This window comes from Schistocerca serialis, chromosome 1 (genome assembly GCF_023864345.2).
Source record: "Schistocerca serialis cubense isolate TAMUIC-IGC-003099 chromosome 1, iqSchSeri2.2, whole genome shotgun sequence".
Taxonomy (NCBI): Eukaryota; Metazoa; Arthropoda; class Insecta; order Orthoptera; family Acrididae; genus Schistocerca; species Schistocerca serialis.
The window spans coordinates 1,043,187,166-1,043,211,525 of NC_064638.1; the positions used below are offsets into that span (position 1 = coordinate 1,043,187,166).

The 24,360-nt window shown below is 41.3% G+C and overlaps 1 protein-coding gene across 1 annotated transcript in view; it reads right to left on the reverse strand.

The window, feature by feature from the left end:
* Window positions 1-666: 666 nt before the first annotated feature.
* Window positions 667-24,360, reverse strand: part of LOC126458809 (parathyroid hormone/parathyroid hormone-related peptide receptor-like) — a gene marked incomplete at its 3' end in the record, with an annotated part of 611,649 nt that continues 587,955 nt past the window's right edge. Inside the window, exons 8-14 of the mRNA XM_050095819.1 lie at window positions 23,492-23,586; window positions 22,934-23,099; window positions 16,567-16,729; window positions 11,850-11,980; window positions 11,333-11,418; window positions 11,089-11,233; window positions 667-792 (exon numbers count right to left, since the gene is read on the reverse strand). Coding sequence (XP_049951776.1) covers window positions 667-792; window positions 11,089-11,233; window positions 11,333-11,418; window positions 11,850-11,980; window positions 16,567-16,729; window positions 22,934-23,099; window positions 23,492-23,586 — 912 coding nt within the window. The remainder of the gene's footprint in view (window positions 793-11,088; window positions 11,234-11,332; window positions 11,419-11,849; window positions 11,981-16,566; window positions 16,730-22,933; window positions 23,100-23,491; window positions 23,587-24,360) is intronic.

Genomic DNA, 24,360 nt, shown 5'->3' on the forward strand with positions numbered 1-24,360 from the left:
AAAAAAACTGTCAGTTTAGTGTTGATCGGACTAAGTAAAGAGAGAAATGTCTGACTACGTTCAGTTTTGTTAAACTGGTTCAAAAACAAATAACGTAAGGGGTTTACCAGCACAGTAATTAATAATTTTTTCTAAAGTGATGTATCATATAGTGTAAAGCAATTCATGTAATTTTCCCAGTGTTTTTTTATTTTGCGTATAGGGTATGATATTAGCAGGTGAAAAGAATAGTGGTCATCTGTCCTTGTTTTAGCCTATTATTTTTGTGGATTTTTCGATGTGTCTAGTGTTGTGTATTCGTATGCATTTCGTGTCAGCGTGGTGAACGTGATTTAGCCGTCGAAATGAAGACAAATAGTATGCAAAGTTTAGGAAGAGAATTAGGGAAAGTTGAAATGGACTGTATAGTTAAGGCACGAGTTGAGGAGAACGTACACCACGCTGGTAGCCGCCGGCCGCGTGTGGGAGGCAGGGACTGGGGGCGTCTCCCAGGAGGCCGTGCAGGGAGCCGGCGGCGCGCGCCCGCCCGGCGTCGCGCTCCTTGCCGCGGCCCGCCGCGCCGTTGTTGTTGTTGGCGGCGAGGCTGAGCGAGGTGCAGGAGGTGCGCGAGTAGCACGAGGTGCGGTGGTGCGCCGCCGACAGCCGGCCGCCGCCCAGCACGCCGTTCATCGCGCCGCCGCCTCTGCCGCCGCCGGCCCTGCCGCGCCGCCTCGACCACCACGAGCACGACTTGCTCAGCTCCGTCCCCACCTCCGCGTTCAGGAAGCAGTAGAGCAGTGCTACGAAGAAACCCTGAAAAATGGAGCATAGCTGTAGTCATCACTTAACCCTCCTATCAGCACCGAGGTCAGTATCACCCAATAAGCGCATCGGCAATGTGCAGGATAATCAGAAACAATGATAATTAAATCGACACCCTAGCTGCAAGCAGGCATTGATATACCGGGTGATCAAAAAGACAGTATGAATTTGAAAACCGAATAAATCACGGAATAATGTAGATAGAGAGGTAAAAATTGACACACATGCTTGGAATGACATGGGGTTCTATTAGAACAAAAAAAAAAAAAAAAAAAAAAATACAAAAGTTCAAAAAATGTCCGACAGATGACGCTTCATCTAATCAGAATAGCAATCATTAGCATAACAAAGTAAGACAAAGCAAAGATGATGTTCTTTACAGGAAATGCTCAATATGTCCACCATCATTCCTCAACAATAGCTGTAGTCGAGAAATAATGTTGTGAACAGCATTGTAAAGCATGTCCGGAGTTATGGTGAGGCATTGGCGTCGGATGTTGTCTTTCAGCATCCCTAGAGGTGTCGGTCGATCACGATTCACTTGCGACTTCAGGTAACCCCAAACGCAATAATCGCACGGACTGATGTCTGAGGACCTGGGAGGCCAAGCATGACGAAAGTGGCGGCTGAGCACATGATCATCACCAACCGACGCGCGCAAGAAATCTTTCACACGTCTAGCAATTTTTTGTTTTGTTTTTGTTCTAATAAAACCCCATGTCATTCCAAGCATGTGTCTCAGTTTTTACATCTCTGTCTACATTATTCCGTGGTTTATTAAGTTTTCAAATTTATACTGACTTTTTGATCACCCGGTACAACATTGGGAACATGTTGACAATGTGTGCCCCGACCGGGACTCGAACCCGGGATCTCCTACCTACATAGCAGATGCTCTATCCATCTGAGTCACTGAAGCCATAGAAGATAGTGCGCCTGCAGGGACTTCTCCTTTGCACGTTCCCCGTGGTATCTGTTCTTTCAGGAACAAAAAATGGTTCAAATCACTCTGAGCACTAAGGGACTTAACATCTGAGGTCATTAGCCCCATATAACGTAGAGCTACTTAAACCTAACTAACCTAAAGGCATCACACACATCCATGCCCGAGGGAGGATTCGAACCTGCGCTTGATATCGAGGAGTATGGCGAAAATGATATAATATTACGGCGAAAATAGGTGTGTTCTTGTAATCCCAGAGTCTGGAAATGGGTGTAGAAAAGCAAGCAAGCAGCCAGGTCCGAACCAGAAACAGTAGTGCATTTCTACCGAGGGGAAATGAGCCTGTCATTGCACTAAAGTTCTGAGAGTGACTTCGATTGAGTAAGGACTTTATGATGTAAAAGAGGTGATATCTTAAGGCAGAGGATAGGAATTCGGGGTGCACTCAGCCCTTATGAGGGAAACTGAGGAGCTACTTGATTGAGAAGTAGTGGCTCCAGTCTCAGAAACTGACATACGGCCAGGAGAGGGGTGTGCTGACCACGTGCCCCTCCATATCCACATCCAGTGACACCTGTGGGATGAGGATCAAACGGTGGCCAGTCAGTACCTTTGGGCCTTCATGGCCTGTGCGGGAGGAGTTTTTTAGTTTTTTTAGTTTAGAGGATAGGAATTGTATGTTTACTACATCGACACGATATGCGTTGATATATTGCTGAGTTGGAGATTGGTTTCACGCACTAATATTCAAGCTCCTGGGACGAGTGGGAGGACAGTGTAAATGAGTTGGTGTCTTTAGTATTTGCCAGTATGTACGGCACTTTGCGAGGTTTAGTTGTCGGTGCTATATGGCGAACAGTATTAAATAGTTTATTGCAGTTGAATGTCACGTCTGTAGAAAGAAAGAAAAGGTGGACAGTGCTTTCCAGGAGTGGGTAGCATCGTGACATATAACCTGTGTGAGTGTAGGCATATGATAATTTTTTTGGGTGCTGTATAGATATAAAAGATAATTGCACTGTTTGTGTAAAACGTGTATATATTGTATTGTAAAGTTACTATCATTTATGTTATGACATGACTAGAGAGAATGACTGTGCATCCTGTTGTGAGGGACGTATAGATTCAGCACATCGATAACAGCGACAGATTTTTTACATGGAAAATTATATGTGCTATAGGTACTGAAGCAGAGTCATCAAGAGGAGACATTAACTGTACATTGATCGGTGTCAGACTATAGCATGAATAGTAATATTTAATTGTAGTTACACTGGTAAATATGTTCCTGGCTCCCAATATTCTTGTGAGTCTAGTATGTATTTTATGATCTGTAGATCGTGCAGTTCCAGACTGAAGTGCCTAGAACAGCTCGGCGACAATGGCCGGCTTTCGCGAACAGATACTACCTTCATATATAGTTAAAATATGGCTACCCGGCAATTGACCTTCTTGTGCGAATGCACACGCTATGCCCCAACTCGTATGGAACTTGGTAGATTAATCTACTACGAGTAATGAGTGTGATGGGCTAACATCTATTAGGTGCACTACGGATGTAGTGGTGTAGGCATGCTGGAAATGTGGGGAGCATGCAAAGGATAAGTCACTGCAGGCGCCTTATCCTCTGTGCCCTCGGTGGCTCAGATGGATAGAGCGTCTGCCATGTAAGCAGGACATCTGGAGTTCGAGTCCTGGTTGGGGCACACATTCTCAACATGTCCCCAGTCATGTATACCAACGCCTGCTTGCAGCTTTGGTGTCGATTTAATTATCATTTCATTCTAGAGAAGCTGCACGCTCATCAATTGTGTCTGTTCTTTCGGGAACAGATACGACCTTCATATATAATCAGAAACAGTATGGAACGCTTGGGAGTCGTAGGGGAGTTTGTGCTAAGAAATAATTGTTTAAAAAAAACATTTCGTACATTGCACTGCTTCAAAATTAATTAGCATTGATGTTAAACTGTTAGGCCGCTGATCATGCAAATTCAAGCGGCCATACAGTTCTGACATGATCTTCATTTGTTTTTCTCATAACGAACACTGACACAAAAATTTTACGTGGGACGGTAGTAAGGATCAAACTAGAGCCAAACGCTGAGATGTTTCATATGCTGTCACCTACATTATGAGGAAAACTCACAGTAACTTTATCTGGCGAGCCGCTAAAATTTTCGCATGCAGGTGAAATAGCACCCCAGACCATCACTCTGGTTGACGGGCCGTGGGTGAAAGTCAACCGCTGGTGGGGCGTCTTCAGACACGTCTTCGATGGTCATCGGTGCTCAGTCCAAAGTGGCACTCGTCACTGGAGATGATTCTACTCCAGTTAATGGCATTCTAGGTCTTGTCTGGAGACAACCCAGGGATGGGTAGGTTACTAACCTGTCACCCGGCGTACGACTGTACAACTTGGAGTGATAGTGTGGGGTGCCATTTCATTTCACAGCAGCACCCCTTTGACTTTCATCCGCAGTACCCTTATAGCAAACCGTTACGTCGGCGATATTCTAGGCCACGTTTTGTGGCCCTTCTTGGCAAACAATCCTGGGCTTAGATTTTCGGCAAGATAGCCTAATACTGGCCCGCACACGTCGAGAGTTTCTGCTCCTTGTCTTCGTGCTTGCCGAACCCTACCTAGGCCAGCAAGGTTGCTGGATCTCTCCCCAGTTGAGAATGCTAGAGGCGCTATGGCAGCGCCCTGCAACTAGGTCGGGATTTTGACGATCTAACGCACAAATTGGGCAGAATGTGACACAATATCGCTCAAGGAGTACCCAACAACTCCGTCAATCAATGCCATGCAGAATAACTGCTCGCATAAGGGACGAAATGGACTAACTAGTTACTGACATGTGCCATTTGTGAAGCTCTTTCTCTTGAATAAATAATCCAACTACAACACATTAAAACATTCTCCAGCAGCAGTAGTTTTATACATTATCGCGCGGTACCATAGCCGGAAAACCTTTATGTCGACATTAAAATTTAATCACCGTTTTTGCACTTAATTTAAAGGTTTGTTTCTTGATTGCAACATTTATAAAAATAGAATGATGAATGTTCCGTTGAGAAGCTGTTATAGGAAATGCAGTCCGAAAACAAACGAAGTATGTTACAGAACACTTGTTCGCCCACTGGTTGAATAATGCTCACCAGTGTGCGATCCGTACCAGATAGAGATGATAGAAGAGAAGATCCAACGGAGAGCAGCGCGCTTCGTTACAGGATAATTTAGTAATCGCGAAAGCGTTACGGAGATGATAGATGAACTCCAGTGGAAGACTCTGCAAGAGAGACGCTGAGTAGCTCGGTACGGGCTTTTGTTGAAGTTTCGAGAACATACCTTCACCGAGGAGTGAAGCAGTATATTGCTCCCTCCTACGTATATCTCGCGAAGAGACCATAAGGATAAAATCAAAGAGATCAGAGCCCACATAGAGGCATACTAACAATCTTTCTTTCCACGAACAATACGAGAGTGGAATAGATGGGAGAACCGATAGAGGTACTCAAGGTACCCTCCGCCACACACCATCAGGTGGCTTGCGGAGTATGGATGTAGATGTAGGAAACACCTGCAATAATGAAAATCTTGTTTCCCGATTCTTGTTGAACCCATTGTTAGGGTTTCTTGCATCAGCTGTTGTACTCTTCCTAATACCTCTTGGGCCAAATAACCTCACAAGTTAACTGGAATAATAGATCTTCCCTTTTTCCCTTTTTCTTCTCCCTTTGAATCACTTGTATCTGGCGATACGTTGCTCAGTTTTATATTTACAATACGGGAAAATTTGTTAACGATTGCTGTACTGAGTGTCACTGGCTGCACTAACATCGCAGTCTAAATTTCATCTTGTTTATTTAATGTAATACTGTATTCATGAAAATAGAATTATGATTATGACGTCGAACATCTGTAATGCCTGTTTTTATGTTACATCGGTAAAATACTGCCAATATATCCCCTGTAATCAACCTGGGGTGTTTATGACCACAGTGGTACTCAGTACAACCAAAATATCTTGGAAGTGGGAGTGTTAGCCCTCATGTGCTACTGCCAGACCGTTCTGTTGAGTTTGTAACACTACATGTCAGGACGCTCTCGTGTCCGCCTGCGCTAGCCTCCAGACAAACAAATAAAATAGTAATAATAGAAAATTATACAATCTCATTACAGATTCAGAACCCTATGGTGGTGAATAATGCACCATTGTATTTCCTTTTACGTATCACTTTTAATCTCTTTTAATTTAAAATTGTGGTTAAACCTGTTAATACCAATTATGAGAGAAGAGTACACTACTATAATTACATGAAATTTATTCGGAGTTGCGAATATGGGAAATCATCAGCTGCAGGTATAATCGATGACGACAGTGAAAGTATATGGCGGACAGTATTTCACGGCTATCGCAAGCCCTCGACTTCCCATTACGCTATCCGAGCACGCTGCACGACGAGAACTAAACTTCCTGCTGTCGTCATCGATGTGTCTCCAACCTGTACAGGTACATCCATTATACAGGGTGGTCCATTGATAGAGACCAGGCCAAATATATCACGAAATAAGCATCAAACGAAAGAACTACAAAGAACGAAACTCATCTAGCTTGAAGGAGTAAACCAGATGGCGCTATGGGTGGCCCGCTAGATGGCGCTTCCATAGGTCAAACGGATATCAACTGCATTTTTTAAAATAGGAACCCCCATTTTTATTACATATTCGTGTAGTACGTAAAGAAATATGAATGCTTTAGTTGGACCACTTTTTTCGCTTTGTGATAGGTGGCGCTGTAATAGTCACAAACGTATAAGTACGTGGTATCATGTAACATTCCGCCAATGTGGACGGTATTTGCTTCGTGATTCAATACCCGTGTTAAAATGGACCGTTTACCAACTGCGGAAAAGCTCGATATCGTGTTAATGTATGGCTATTGTGATCAAAATGCCCAACGGGCGCGTGCTCTGTATGCTGCTCGCTATCCTGGACAACATCATCCAAGTGTCCGGACCGTTCGCCGGATAGTTACGTTATTTAAGGAAACAGGAAGTGTTCAGCCAAATGTGAAATGTCAGTCACGACCTGCAACAAATGATGATGCCCAAGTAGGTGTTTTAGCTGCTGTCACAGCTACTCCGCACATCAGTAGCAGACAAATTGTGCGAGAATCGGGAACCTCAAAAACGTCGGTGTTGAGAATGCTACATCAACAATGATTGCACCCGTACCATATTTCTATGGACCAGGAATTGCGTGGCGAAGACTTTGAACGTCGTGTACAGTTCTGCCACTTGGCACAAGGGAAATTACGGGACGGTGGCAGATTTTTTGCACGCGTTCTATTTAGCGACGAAGCGTCATTCACCAACAGCGGTAACGTAAACCGGCATAGTGTGCACTATTGGGCAACTGAAAATCCACGATGGCATCGACAAGTGGAACATCAGCGACCTTCGCGCGTTAATGTATGGTGCGGCATTATGGGAGGAAGTGTAATTGGCCCCCATTTTATCGATGGCAATATATATGGTGCAATGTATGCTGATTTTCTACTTAATGTTCTACCGATGTTACTACAAGACGTTTCACTGCATGACAAAATGGCGATGTACTTCCTACATTATGGATATCCGGCGCATAGCCCGCGTGCGGTTGAAGCACTATTGAATAACATTTCTGACAGGTCGATTGGTCGTCGAAGCACCATACCATGGCCCGCACGTTCACCGAATCTGACGTCCCCGGATTTCTTTCTGTGGGGAATGTTCAAGGACATTTGCTATCGTGATTTACCGACAACGCCTGACAATATGCGTCAGGGCATTGTCAACGCATGTGCGAACATAGCGAAAGGTGAACTACTCACTGTTGAGAGGAATGTCCTTACACGGATTGCCAAATGCATTGAGGTTGACGGGCATCATTTTGAGCATTTATTGCATTAATGTGGTATTTCTAGGTAATCATGTGTAACAGGATGGGTTCTCAGAAATGATAAGTTCACAAAGGTACATGTATCACATTGGAACAACCGAAATAGAATGTTCATACGTACCTATGTTCTGTATTTTAATTTAAAATACCTACTTGTTACCAACTGTTGGTCTAAAATTGTGAGCCATATGTTTGTGACTATTACAGCGCCATCTATCACAAAGCGAAAAAAGTGGTCCAACAAAAACATTTATATATCTTTTCGTACTATAAGAATATGTAATAAAAAATAAGGGTTCCTATTTTTAAAAAAAAACGCATTTTACATCCGTTGACCTATGGCTGCGCCATCTAGCGGGCCAACCATAGCGCCATCTGGTTTCCCCCTTCAAGCTACACACGTTTCGTTCTTTGTAGTTTTATCGTTGAACGCTTATTTCGTGAGATATTTGGTCCGGTCACGATCAATGGACCACCCTGTATATTCTCCCGCACAAGTGGGACATTTTAACTGAATGTCGGTTATCTGTTGTTGGCGGATAAATATGATATTGCAGTATCCCTGTTGTTCAGAAATACGGTGCACTGTTCCTTAGGATGCGCGTCCGAAGGAGCATTGCATAGTACATCTGAAGAACACAGGCACTGAAATGCGTATCATTCTTTTTTAGTTATTAGAGAATTGAAGAACCGAAAGCTGGAAATGGATTTCAACTGCGGATAATTTGAGAGAACTTGTTAGTTTTCTCACAATGGTGGTAGCCTTTAAAAACTACTTAAGACCTAAGCTGTTCCTCCTTCTTCCACACGCAGGCGTGAGAAGGTAGTAAAGAACAGTCTTCCGCCGACTAGCACTGATCCAGAATGTGGAATACACTATCTGATCAGTGTGTTGCCAGCAGAGACGCAGTAACTGCAGATTTGGTTGCTCTGGGGAGGTAAGTGATCTCGAACTAGCACTACACATTGGATGTTTTCCGTGTAACATATCCATCAGGGACATTTCAACCATTCTGAAGATGCCCAAGTCGACTGTCGCTGATGTGATTGTGAAATGGAAATGTGAAGTAACGACCAAAGCTAAGCCAAGGCCTGTGCTGACGGATGATCGAGAATTACTGAGGGTGGTTGCAAAAAAGCACATAAAACCTGCGGGAGGAGTCGCACCTGAGTTCCTAAGGGCTACCAGCAGCCCAACTAGCACAATCACTGTGATGGTCGACCAGCACCTCATGAGTCACTTATTTCTGTAGTCAGCTTTAAGCGACACTTGAGGGATGTCAATAGTGATGCCACTGGACAGTGGATGACTAGAGACGTGTGATTTATATTGATGGATCACGCTATACCCTATGGAAAGCCGGTGGAAGGGTTTGGGTTTGGCGAATGCCTGCAGAACATTACCTGTCATCATGTGTATTGTTTACTGTGAAGTCCAAAGGAGGTGGTGTTACAGTATGAATGTGGTTTCCGTACTCGATGTGTGGTCCCCTTACTGCGATTCCTAAAACACTAAATGAGGTAAGACATGAACACATTTCACAGCATTCTGTTCGTAGACTGTAACAGCGTGACAATGTACCTTGCCATAAAGCAGCACACTTTCCACAATGGTTTGTGGACAATACTATTCCTGAAATGGACTGCTCTGCTCAGACATCCGACATGAAGCCATTGCAACACATTTTTCTTAAGTCAGAACATCGACATCGCCCTGTACCACAACAGCCACCAGTACCTCCTCTGGTTTCAGCCCATGTGGAATAATGGGCTGTCATTTCTCCAGAGGCATTCAGGGCACCATTGACAGTGTACCCAGCTAGTTTGAAGCCTTCATAAATACGAAGGGTGCACATACTTCAATAACAAGTGTCCGGATACTTTTGATCAGATACTCTGTAGTCGGCAAAAATAACTGGTCAGTTCCCTATTTCACAGGAAGTACATTTTCGCCCTTAACCCTCCACGTAACTTGGCAACGGCTGGGGTCCTTAGCTCACTACACGTAATGGTCACAGATTCATAAAAGGTTGGACCGCCATCGTCCCAGTACTATACAGCTTCGATGCACAGCAACAGTTTCAGCTTTGTCTCCCTCGTAGACACGTCATGCTATAGGCACTGGCTGCCTTGACTGTACTAACAGTTTAACTTGAACAGAACTCCATGGTGTCTCTCGCGTGCGCACGCCTCTTCTATTGCACGGTTTGTGGAACTGTCTCGCCTGAACTTCACTAATTCCCACTATATCTAAGTTTAACCGGTCCCTTTCTATATTTACTAACCTACGTGCCCGATTAAGGGCTCTGACATTCCATGCTCCAATCCGTAGAACGCCAGCTTTCTTTCTCCTGATAACGACGTCCTCCTGAGTCGTCCCCACCTGGAGATCTGAATTGGGGACTATTTTACCTCCGGAATACTTTACCCAAGAAGACGCTATCATCATTTAACCGTACAGTAAAGCTGCATTCCCTCGGGAAAAATCACGGCTGTAGTTTCCCATTGCTTTCAGCCGTTCGCAGTACCAGCACAGCAAGGCCGTTTTGGTTAGTGTTACAGGGCCAGATCAGTCACTCATCCAGACTGTTGCCCCTGCAATTAGTGAAAAGGATGCTGCACGTACGGCACGGCATCTGTATCGCTGAGGCACGCAAACCTCCCAACCAGGCAAGGTCGATGGGGGGGATCCAGAACATATTTTTATTTCCGATGGAAGCTAATCACACAAAACAGTACGCAATAGTTTGATTAGTTATGGGCATCTAATCATCATCTCAGATCTCATACAAAGTTGAGGACAGGCCAACTTAGACGAAAAGTCAACGGAGACAAACATATCTGCGAAAGTTGTGAATTTCAGTTATTCTGATCGTGGCTCGATTCTGTACCGTAAACTGAACTTAGGTGGATCTCTCACTGCAGTGTTATTTGTCGGCTATTGGACAGGAAAGTTACATTATTGTGGGCACTTGTACATAAAGTCGTTTATAAGATGACATCAATGGCGAAGATACTATACAACTGATAGATTTTAACAGAAGTTATACATAATACACGTCGTGAGGTTATATGATCTCATTTATGAAATCATTATTTCCTTCCAGGGAGGCACAAGGAATAAGGTACAGCAAAAGTACAGTGGGTCATAAAGAAACAAACGTCACTTAGCGGTAACCCCATGTTGTAACTTATGGAGGACGACATGATAGACATTCAAAAATGAGTCTACATTTAAAAATATTTTGCCTTTTACATCATATGACACTTTTGCAGTAAAATACGTTTTTAAGAAAAAATAACGGTACAAAGAAGTAATACGAGAGTCATAACTTTTCCAGTTAGAGAAAAGGAAAGCACTACAGGTAATGGAATAAATAATTCTAACATAGGCGTACCTGGAATGAGGTAAACAACTGGTTTATAAAAAGTGCAACCATTTCTGTTGTACTTTCAGGTTCTGAATATAAGTGAAAGCCCAGGAATACTACGTAGTGCACTCCAAATAACGGTATGAGTACGAGTGTAGATTTCGCCAGACGTCTAGAAGATAAAATAAATAATGTTAATTAGCCTGTCATTTTATTAATACCGAATTAATTTGTAGCTGTAGCGCCAATATATAAGGAACAAAAGGTTTACCTGTAGATTTTCGTCTCCTCACACACCGATGATCGCAGTTTCCTTAATATAACCCACACAAGGATTACAAATAATATGAAACATATCTGAAAAAGATGTTAAGATTTATTATCACTGGATAAGTTTCTGTAGTTACATCAAGTTACGATGAGGGTGTTATACACAGTTGAGCTCTTTAAAACATGTGTCACTACTGCTGCAGAAGCAGAGGCAAACTTATGAAGTAAGTAGAAAATATAAAGTATCTGGAAATATATGTTTTAAAAGTTTTCTTGTTAACTTTTCTGAAAAACTGAAATTTTTAAGTGCAATAATGTAAGAAACAAGAATTAAGTGTCTCCTCTAACTGCAAACGAACATTTAATTCGCAATGTGAACTTTATGCGGAAAGAGAGTTTCTCGTAATTAAATAATCATGTATGTAATATCATCTGAACATTTATTAACACGGAAGTATTGACGCATACCCATGCAGACACGAATGTATATAATTAAAGTATATTTGTTTCCTACTTACGATATTCGAGACTGCTATAGGAACAAATATTATCCCAAACACAATTTTATTTCTGTTTACAGTCCAACATAGATCATCCTCTATGTAAATCCTGCATACAATCCAGGGGATGACACAGAGGAGTGGCAAACCTGGGGACAAAGAGTAAAAATTAAGTCTTTCCATTTACTTTTCTCGCTGGTATGTTCGTTGTACATATAAAGTAATAATAATTACTGTGGCAGAAGAGAAATATGTGTTACAAAAGCACACAGTGGGAGAAAATATGATATGTTCTTCAGGTTTTCTTTCATTTTGGAGTATTTCTCAGATCTCTGAAACATTGGTTCAAATGGCTCTGAGCACTATGGTACTTAACATATGTGGTCTTCAGTCCCCAAGAACTTAGAACTACTTAAACCTAACTAACCTAAGGACATCACACACATCCATGCCCGAGGCAGGATTCGAACCTGCGACCGTAGCGGTCACGCGGTTCCAGACTGAAGCGCCTATAACCGCACGGCCACACCGGCCGGCTCTGAAACAATGATGTGGCTTGTCAGATACATGGAGATCTTTCCTGATACGTACTGTTTACATCTAATTTTTCTCTAGCATGTATTTGCATCTGATGGTGACTGGTACGAACCTTACAACCTTGTAATTCACTTAGATGGTCTTTTGTTTATTGATTTTGAAAGTACATCTCCATCTAAATGATTACTCTGAAATTCACATTTAAGTGCCTGGGAAAGGGTTCATCGAACCACCTTCAAGCTATATCTCTACAGTTCCAATCTCGAAGAGCATGCGGGAGAAACGAGCACTTGAATTGACCTCTGATTTTTTTAATGTTAATAATGAGGATCATTTCTCCCTATGTCGATGGGCACCAAAGGAATATTTTTGCAATCGGAGGAGAAAATTGATGATTGAAATTTCAGGAGAATGTCCTGCCACAAAGAAAACCCCTTTGTTTTAAAGACTCTGTATGTAACATTGTTCTCTTTGTATTTATGGGACCTTAACCTTCTGCCTAATATTATGCGTCTACTGAATATATTTAGGCTCTAATTATTGACTACCACGCTTTTCCATGTCTGATAAATTTACAATTTCGTATTAGTCAGCTCCAGAAATGTACATGAATCCAAAACTTAAGTAAGACCAGTTCGGTGTGGTGTGAAGTCAGAATTTGAGTATAAATTCACACGGAAACCACAAAAGGCCCTTCTTAGCATGAATTCAATTTAGGTTAGCTGTGCCAGCAACTTAACACTCAGCCCTTTTTGTACGAAATAATTTCCTTAAGTAATTCAGATTTATTTCTCTTATGCCTACTTTTACGTACATCTGCCTACACATTGCATCAGTTTTAATACGAGAGAAACGCACTGTATTAGTAAAACCAAGCAGAACACGTCCCTAACATCTGCATACTCTTAGACGCGCTGGTAAGACAATAACTGTGTGGCACAGAAAATAAACTGTTACGAGCCGAGATAGTACGGTGTCATGAATCCCCACAGCCGCGCATTTAAAAGTAAAGGCTGTAATATTAAGAGTGCAATGGGAATTCCACTTTTTAGCGCTGAGGAGAGAGGGATAGGTCGAGAGAGCACAGTTAAGGAGGAGGACTTGTCTTATGTGGCAGAAGAAGGAACAGAGCTAGGGGATCCAGTATTAGAATCGGAATTTAAAAGAACTCTAGACGACTTGTTATCAAATAAAGCAGAAGGAATAGGTAACATTACACAGGAATTTCTAAAGTTATTAGTGGAAGTGGCAATACAACGACAACTCACGTTGTTGTGCAGAATGTATGAGATGCGATATTCCATCAGACCTTCGGAGAAGCATCATCGACAATATTCCGAAGATTACAAGAGCCGATAAGTTCATCCAAGTTACTGAGAGAATAATATACAGAAGAATGGAAGATAAAATTGTGTGTGTGTTAGATGACGATCAGTATGGCATTAGGGAAGGTGTAGGCACCAGAGAGGCAGTTCTGACGTTTCGGTTGATAATGGAAGCAAAACTAAAGAAAAAAAATTAAGACACGTCCATAGAATTCTTTTACGCGGAAAACGCGTTCGACGAAGTCAAATGCTGCAAGGTGTTCGAAATTCTGAGAAAACTAGGGGTACGCTATAGGCAAAGACGTGTGCCATGCAGTAAGTACAGGAGAGAGGAGGGATGAATAAGAGTGGAAGGCTAAGAACGAAGTGCTCATATTAAAAACCGTGTAAGGCAGGGATTTCGTTCCTACAGTTTAAGATAGGTTCAAGAACAGGATTCAGATTCAAGCAGTGATAAGATTCGTTGATGATATTACTGTCATCAGTGAAAGGGAACATACACATTTGGCTTTGTAAGTTCATAATTCTGAGAACATAGTATATGGCTCTGCGATCAGCAAAATCTGAATAACTCCCTGGCAGGCGAAACCAACAGGTAAAGCCAAGACAATCTGTGCTTAAACTCACCGACTGATCATCAGAGAACACACGATCAAGAGAATGGTTACAAAGTAATCCATCTGCAGAACATACTCAGAATTACCACTAATTTCTAGATTCTAATATAGCATATTAGCGCAGTAGATCTAAGCTCTACAAATAAAGGTTTGACCTTTTATTAGAAATTTACAATGGAAACTTGATCAAATTTATCACTTCAAGATGGAGCATCACCATTAATGGAGCAATTATCTTGCTTCCATGACCATAATATGGTTGTATTATTATTAATTACAATAATTATCTAGCTTCGAGGAGGATATAAATATCACCCCAACTACCACACGATTTCCCATGGTTGACTTAATCAGAACAGTGACTCAAGCGGTTTTTAAAATTATCTTGGAAAGCAGCTGAGGAGTCAAAGAGGAAGTGTGCAGTGCAATGTCAAAGGCTCGTCTACCTCGGACTAACATCACTGTAGCAGACACATAGGTTTGACTTTCTTTCAGTTGTGATTCTGAAGTCTGTGCTGATCATTGTGTATAACAGTGTAAGTTGTTTTCTAGGACGACAGGACTGCATCGACCTGATAAAATGACTCTCCCATGATTCGCATTTTCGAAAATACTGGATGGATCCAACGCAGGAAGTGATTTTCCTTGAGCGCATGTCCATATCACGGAAACTTATTTTAAGACTCGCTCACTCTACATTCCCCCTGAACTATATTACTTCCTCCTGAAATTCATAAAGATGCGTTATTCAATGGAAGCTTAAATTTTACATAAATGTTATTTCATGACTGCAGTTCTACATCAAGGTACATACTCCACAAGATCATATATGGGGTAGGGCGGAGAGTACCACATACAAATCCCCACAAATGGAGGGAGGAAAGAACGACTGTCTCTGCTCCTCCACTTTCTTTTTGTCATCGGCCTTCTGACTGGTTTCATTCGGTCCGCCACGAATTCCTCTCCTATGCGAATCTTTTCATCTCAGAGTAGCAATTGCTACCTACGGCCTCAATTGTTTGTTGGATGTATTAAAATCGCTGTCTTCTTCTACAGTTTTCACCCTCTACAACTCCCTCTAGTACCTTGGAAGTAATTCCATGATGTCTTAACACGTACCCTATCATTCAGCCTCTTCTTCTTGTCAGTGTTTTCCATGTATTCCTTCCCTCGTTGACACTGGGGGAACCTATTAATTTCCTACCTTATTAGTCCAGCCAATTCTCAACAGTCTTCTGTAGCATCACATCTCAAATGCTTCGATTCTCGTCTACTCCGGTTTTTCCACACTCCATGTCCCACTATAATACAAAGCTTCATATTGGCACCTATCTTCGATATTAGCATACTTCGTCGATTTTTCCAGTGCTAGTCAGTTTTTTTTATGTCCTCCTTCCTCTGTCAGTCATGGTTTATTTTGCTGTCTAGGCAGCAGAAGCCCTTAGCTTCATCTACTTTGTGATCCCCAATTCAGATTTCGTCTTTCTTCATTTTACTTCAAATACATATCCTATGCTCATTAGACCGTTTATTCTTTGTTTGTTTCGCCAACCAAGGATTGGTACAGATTGTGATAACTACTGAACAAAATCCTAACTATGTTCTTAATTAGAATTATGGACTTACAAACGTGCATCTTAGACATTACGTGTTTAAAAATACGGAAGAAAGTTTAGAAAGTAAGGTACAGAATATAGCAAACTTGCCTCATACATTCTCATAGAAGGCTGTGATTAACAGTTCGTTTCAACAGCCAATACACGAGTAAATCATTTGGCGACTACAAACCCTTCTTAAATTCTATGTTATAAGGTTTGTATAACAGTCTGTCTTCACATTCCAGTATGTAACGTCTTGCATTACACATTGAGAAATGTGAAATGAATTTCTGCAAACTGCACTTCAAGAAAATCACAGTTTTCATTTACTTATCAGCATGGGAAAAATAGACATAATTTTTGTGAGCTTGCGTTTGTTCAATTACAGCAATAATTCAACACCTCTTTCATTTTCTAACTAATTGCCTGTTCATATTCTTCACTGTTATGCATAAGTTGGAACAATGAGGCTTAGAGTGAAATTGTAATTATTCCAGCTGAGATTTTATGATGTTATTACTGTCAGAATACATACGACTGTTACGGAAAATCTGACGTCATAATTGATTTTACTTATCCTTTATCCTAGTAATGTTACTTTCTGAACATTCTTCACATATTTACTACTGTTAGCAATTTAAGCTGTCATTGTACATACCCCAGCCTAGAATGATGTAAACCTTAATGCTGCTCCTATCTGAAAAGAGTGCGCTGAAAATAAGGTTGTGTAAATATAGCGCTTCCATCAATATCCAACTGTAATTCGCCAGCATGAAATACTGCCATATGCTTGAAACTAATTTACAGTCCCAGATGGTTCCCTGTGAAAGAAAAAGGCAGTATGTCAAATAAATTATTTTTGTAAGAGACAACAAAGGGGCTGATTATAATTCCAGATAGTGACTACAAATATTAATTTTCTTGACGGTTACCATATATTACAGTTTTATGCACAGGCCATTTATGAGCCATATTTTCTAACTCTGACAAAACAACTGTACACACATTTTATCTTACTAGACACATATCCAAATTAATTTACAACAGACATTCTGATACCTTCACAGTAATGATTGAACAACTGTGTCAGCAGTGGCCGAGCTCCATTTCACTTCATTAAACTAATAACTGATTCGAATAAAGATATCAGTACTGGTGGCAACTGGACTAATGTACTCTATTATCTATGAGCTACTACAGAAGAAGATGAACTGTGAGCGTTAAATCAGACAATGCTGCAGCTGCGCGACAAGTGGTACTCGACATGTTCACTGTTCCACAGAGGTGACTGGTGGCTGGCTACTTCCATCGAGGCGATTTGTCGAAGCAGTCGATAATACTATGGGTGTCTCCTGTTACTAAACTGAAGCTTTCATATGCGAAGAGTATCACCTCATCGTAACACATACTCCTGCCACAGAGCTCAAATGGCTAGTGTACTCCGCGCCAGACATCTGAAAGCATGGGTGATGTCACGGAGAGAACCGCAGCGAAACTCGACACAAGAGAGAACTGACTGCTAGTACTCACCTTCAATCACTATAAGGCAGCTCAGTTATCCTTCCAGTTCTCCATCATCTTCAGAATGAGAAACACTGTAATCACTTTCGCAGTCACTATCTACGCCACATAAACGTATTTATCTGTTATAGACTTCACCGTCGAAAGAGGTTTCTAGCAGCATGTATTCTCGCTCAATTGTTAACGGGTTCACACAACGGACTCCAATCTTCTTTAGTCGTTGAATTAAATTTCTCCTCTCACAAATGTTTTGCAGACGTTATGTTATTAGAAACTACCCTACCTTTCACAATAGACCAAATATTCGCTATTGGATGTAATTCCTGGTGGTACGTAGGAAGGGGTAAAGCAACGTGAGATGCACTTTTGTAGAATCTTATTTTACGAAATACTCGAAGGATCTTAGCTTGGTTCTTCAACCACCTCGTACAGAATAGGTTTCAGCATGTCATCTGAGAATGGGATACGTCGCTTCCTGGTATTGTCTTTATTGGAATTAGACGTTGGAGCTTTATTTCAACGCTGCGATCTGGAGCAGAGTCGAAAATTAGCACACAGTTAGGTTTTACATTCAGAATCACCTTTCGTGTCAAACACTTTTCATAATTTTGTTGGTTCGTTTGGTTGTGATAATCTCCCGTTGCTTGATATGACTTTCACATGACAACGGTCTTCTGAATACAGCCATTTCAATCGGCTCAATGAGTTATTATTAGGCGCTGTCTCTTTGATACCGGTCTGAGGAGTGCAATCACGTTTGATGATAAAATCAAAGTTTCGTAATGAAAACAGTATATATTTCATCCTCCCTAATTTTTTAATTGCTTCAAATGTGCAATTATCTTTTATGGTCAGAAAGGAGAAATTCCGATATCTGGCGCATTCGGGCAGTGAAAGAACTCATTAACGACGAATAAAAATTTGTACCAAGCCCATGGTTCGAACCGGGGTCTTCTGTCTATTGGACAAAGAAGTTAAACTATTTGCGTGATCTTCGCAGAGTGATTACACATTACTACAGACTTCCCAAGTATACGCCTCGCCCTCACCCAAACTCCCATTTTGTGCATGCTACCAACGTAGCGCCCCTTAGCCTTTTTTACTCTTTTTGCTCGTTGCATCACCCGGAGGTTCTCACGAGGTCGGACGAAGAGTATTCTGCACAATTAATATATTAGCCTCCACGGTGTATAGCTGAAAGGAATACAGTAGAAAACCAATAGGTAGCTTTAACATATGATGTATTGGAGGCGTCAGAGGGTCAAATAGGTAAAAATACAAGGCCTACTAGAAATCCCTGGCTAAAACGAGATACTGAATTTAAATGATGAAAGGATAAAATTTAAATGTAGCAGATGAAGCCGACGAACGGGAATACAAACGTTTAAAAAATGAAATTAGCAGGAAGGGCAAAACTGCTAAGCAGGAATGGCTACAGGACAAATGTAAGGATATAGAAGCATATTTCATTAGGGAAAAGGCAAATTAAAGAGGCAAGCTGTACGAATATCAAGAGTTCAGTTCGTAAAAGAAGAGAAAGTTGAAAGATGGAAGGCGTATATAGAGTGTCTATACAGGGGAGACGAACTTGAAAGCAATGTTATAGAAAGGGAAGTGGACGTAGATGAAGGTAGGTGGGAGATACGAAACTGCGAGAAGGATGTGACAAAGCTCTGGAAGATCTAAGTCGCAACAATGCCCAGGGAGCTGACGACATTCCATCAGAACTGCTGATAGCCTTTGGAACGCCAGCGAGACAAAAGTCTTCGGTCTGGTGAGCAAGGTGCATGAGCCATTAAAATACCCTCATACTGCAAGAAGAATCTAGTAATTCCAATCCCAAGGAAAGCAAATGCTGTCAGATGTGAAAATTACCGAACTCTCAGTATATTAAGTTTTGGTTGCAAAATACTAGCACGAATTACTTACGGAAGAATGGAAAAACTAGTAGAAAACACTCTCGGGGAAGACCAGTTTGGATTTTGGAGAAATGTAGGAACACGCGAAGCAATACTGACCCTACGACTTATCTTAGAAGATAGGTTAAGGATAGGGAAGCATACTTTTATAGAATTTGTAGACTTAGAGAAAGTTTTTGACAATGTTGACCAAAATACTCTCTCTGAAATTCGGAAGATAGCAGGGGTACAATGCAGGGAGCGAAAGGCTATTTACAACTTGTACAGAAAGCAGAAGTCAGTTGTAGGAGTCGAGCGGCATGAGAGGGAAGCAATGGTTGAAAACGGAGTGAGAAAGAGTTGAAGCCTTTCCCCGGCATTATTCAATATACACACTGAACAAGCAGTAAAGGGAACCAAAGAAAAATTTGGAATAGGAATTAAAGTTCAGGGAAAAAAATAAAAACTTTGAAGTTTGATGATGATATCGTAATTCCGTCAGAGACAGCGAAGGACTTGGAAGAGCACCTGAACACAATGGACAGTGTCTTGAAAGGTGAGTATAAGATGAACATGAACAGATGCAAAACAAGGATAATGGAATTAAGTCGAATTAAATCAGGTGATGCTATGGGAATTAGATTAGGAAAGGAGATGGGTTTCTATTTGGGCAGCATAATAACTGATGACGGTATAGAACGTGCACGGGCAATGGCCAGAAAAGCATTTCTGAAAAAGAGATATTTGTTAACATCGACTCCATATTAAGTGTGAGGAAGTCTGTTCTGAAGGCATTTGTCTGAAGTGTAGCCATGTATTAGATAAAAAAAGAATAGAAGCTTTAGAAATGTGGTGCTACGGAAGAATGCTGGATATTAGATCGGTGGATCACGTGACTAATAAGGAAGTACTGAATAGAAATGGGGAGACAAAAAGTTTTGGCACATCTTGACCAAGAAAAGGGATCGGTTGAGATGAGACATTCTGAGACATCAAGGGTTCACAAATTTAGTATTGGAGGGAAGTGTTGGCCGGGAAGGGGGGGGGGGGTAAATGTCGTAGAGGGATACCCAGAGATGAATACAGGAAGCAGATTCAGAGAGATGTAGGTTGCAGTAGTTATTCGGAGATGAAGAGTATGGCACAGGACAAAATAGCATAGAGAGCTGAATCAAACAATTCGTCGGACTGAAGAGCACAACAACAACAGCAACAACAACAACAACATAGGCACAGCTCATACAGAAATTATTATTTTCTCAAATATAGCTTCTATCTAATTGCATGAGCCTGCTTCATACTTTTTTGTTTTTAGCGGAAACCTAATTTCCTTAATAACGGCCTTAGTGTTGCTACTTCGAAAGTCTATAACTTCTTTCAACCTCTGTTTAATTTCTTCCACAGTAGACACACGTTTTTCTGTCTAATAAAAGTTGTAGACAATTCTCGTAACAACAGCCCCCTTAAAACAGTGTCTCTGCAATTGTCTTGCATTTACTCTTTTTTTCTGGAGTTACGAATGTCCTTCCCCCGCCAAACTCCGATAGCCTGCCTCCCAGTTAAATTCTCTAGATACAGATACCCGAAACACCTGTGACCACTGGGCTCTCAAGTGAACCTGCTGCACCGGAATCTCCTATCGCCGAGTGGACACATCTACGATAAACATAAAACCGACTATCAAGTTTTCTGGCTTTCTGTTTTGAAGTACTAAGAAGCGTCATAATTTCCTGAGCTTCTCTGTCGTTAAGGAAGATAGAGATGGTGGCTACAATTACTCAGTGTTGTTAGTAAAACAATATGTCCACTTTTCCGTTGTACCATTGCAAATGGCGGGTATCCGTCTGCGGGTCAAGGATCTCCATCAGACTTCGATCTCAGTCCACAAAACACCTGATGACACGACAACAAAAAGCCAGCCACAGTCGCAAATTTCATTTCTTTTATTTACTCGATGAATAATTTGGGACCGGAACCCGTTTTCAAATCATCACAACAGATAGTCAAAATGGTATTTCTGCAAATGTAAAAACTCTGTCAAAAATATATACTTGTTATGAAGTGCAAATGAACAGTTATTGCACTCTGTTATGATGATTTGAAAATGGGTTCCAAACCGAAACTAGTCATTGAGTCAACAAAAAAAGTGGAATATGCGACTTTGTCCGGTTTTTCCTTGTACTGATCAACAGAAGTTGGTGACCTGCAGTTGTTCCAGCATGCTGGAAGTTCGTCCCAAACGATAGGCTTTACAAACAACATATAAAAACAATCGTTGTCTCCCTCGGGAAGTCCCTTCCCTCCTAGGCGACTTACTGCCAACATGCACCGTTAGGCTGTAGAAATGCTAATGCAATGGGGAAAACGCTAGTGGATGTACTAGATTTGGAAAACCTTATAGTACTAATTGATGGCTCATCCACACGAATAGTCCGTCCAAATGAAGCCCCGATGTCAGTGGACCTGAGCATAGTACCCGCTGCGCTGTCTCTAGAAACGACGTGGGAAGTGATCATCGATATTTTAGGTTCGGATCAGTTGTCCATTCAAATTGTAATAAACCCACAACTCAGGAAAATCGTCAAATACACAATCAGCCGTAAATGAAAAACAAACAAAGCCATCTGAAACCTATACCAAACACTACTGGAAGGCAAAGAGAATTCGATCATCGGAAATGAGAACCCCGAAAAGGACTTGGGATCTTGGTATCGCTTTTCAGTGAAGTAGCGGAAGAACATAAGGGTGCTACTCAAATAATTTATCTAATGATACCAACTTTCTTACTCTTAAGGAAGCATAAACGGCAACCAAGAAAATAAGCACTGCACTGCAGTCTGCAACGAAACTCTATTAACCATGATCTAGAATGTAATACGGAACATTAAAATCGGTCTGACAATGGATACGCACACACCTCCACCATCCTACGTACTTTTGGAAACTTTCTTGTGTATAATAGCTCCATCTGACGTATTGGGCAAGAAAGACGGTGCGGAATATGAAGAGGACAACAGTGTCATTACACAACCTTTTTAGCTGGAAGAACTCACGATTGCACTCTTCCAAGGAAAGGGTACTGCACCAGGCCTGGATTACACTGACTACCCAATGCTACGACATATCCCACACTCCACACTTAAGGAAAATGCTGTTGCTGAGAATTTACAATAACTTCTGGACACAAAAGATCAAAATCGACTTGCGTCGTCCCCATCCACGGATCAGAAAAAGATGGGGTAAAGTAGAGTTGTATCAGCCTGTCACTTTACTACTGTGTTCGGCGAAGGTAATGGAAAATATCATTAAGAAGTGCTTAGAGTGGTGATGTGGAAACATGAAACTGGCTGTCGGGCCGTATGACGGATGACACTCAGGCTGGCGTCCACCACTGTCTGGGGCATCTCCAGACACTTCTTCGGCCTGGAATCTTATTGAATGGAGTAAAATTATCTTCGGTAATGATTTCCTCTTCGATGACCAAAGAAGACATGTCTGGATACCAATCTGACTGTCACACGCCATAGGAAACGACAACCAGGAGCGATGATCTGATGTCAGATGGTTAATACAGTACTGTATACATTCAAAACAAGTACGACATACCTCTGCAGGTACTCTGAAGTAATATCTGCCACTTCGTTCTACGAGGTTACTTGGAAGACCAACTCCAAGGACGAAAAGCACATCTTTTAACAGTATTACAAATGCTCTCATAATAAATGAAGCAAATAGGTGCATGTGCAATATATTTCGTGGACATCGTAATGTTCTGGAAAACAGAAAACACAAAAATCAATATATCTGGATCTACTGGTTTCAGTAAAATGTATTGTAGTGAAATGTACGTCACTTTTCTAATCTTCTAAGACATATTTCTTTTACTTTTGTAGTTCAACAAATTTCATTGAACAGTGTCGGAAAACTGAGTCTTTCAAGAACACAATTTGTATGATACTACAGATATTCGATAAACTCAGCAGTTACAAACAACCTCCGAATCAACAACTGCAGTGTGATACGGTACAATAAGAAAAACCTCAATTTATATTCTAATTAACTTTATATTAAATTATATTCAAAATTTTGGTGTACTGAATGATAACTATTTAAATGTGTAAATGCAACGGATTTACATGATTTATGGTAAACATAGTGACATACCTCACAGAAGCCAAAATGGAGAAAGCAAGAAGTAGTGACAGAAGAGAAATGCTATACCCAGCTCTCGAAATATCAGTTACAACTGGCAGGTATGCCTGGAAAAGAGACATATAATTAAATATATAGAATTTCATGCATATTACTGTCCTGATGTGAAGCAAATTACTGTTCGCAAAAGTTTCGAATTCCCAACATCACAACTCCGGATATGAAAAAGATATACCCTTCACAAAAGACATAATTTTCGGTATCGTATTGCTTTGTGTCTGTTAATTTTTTTTTTTTTGCTCTGCACATTTTATTTTAGTAAGGGGGAAAAGAAGGTCTCATGCTCATTACCCACGTCCAGCCAGTCATCCCAACTAATTACCCGACTTGCTGTAAAATCGGTTATCCTACCTTAGTGAATAGACAACACTAAGTGTCACACATTAGCAGATGTTTTCGGAGTAAAAGTACCGGGTGGTTATAACTAAAGTTCGGCTGCCCATAGAAGTCCAGTGTAGACTTTAATTGTTGTATGACAGCGAGACGTAGTACACAACCGATTTACGGAGGGAAAAAGCTCCAATTTTGGCCACCAGTTGCAAATCTGGCTCTTTCACCCCAGGAAAAACGTATAGAAATATTTCCATATGTAATGGATTAGGAATGGGAAGTGGACAGAAATGGTCAAACAGGTGAGAAAGGCATAGTGTTGATTTTGTCGTTATCTGTCGTTTGCATAATTTGCTCATATGAGCACCGGAGACGTTAACGAAATGCTGCATCCGTCAAATGACGTGGTCAACAGTTGCTCGCTGCAGCTCTGGCGGAATCTGACTTAGGCGTTCCTGTACACTGGCTCTCAGATCAGGTAGAGATCGAAA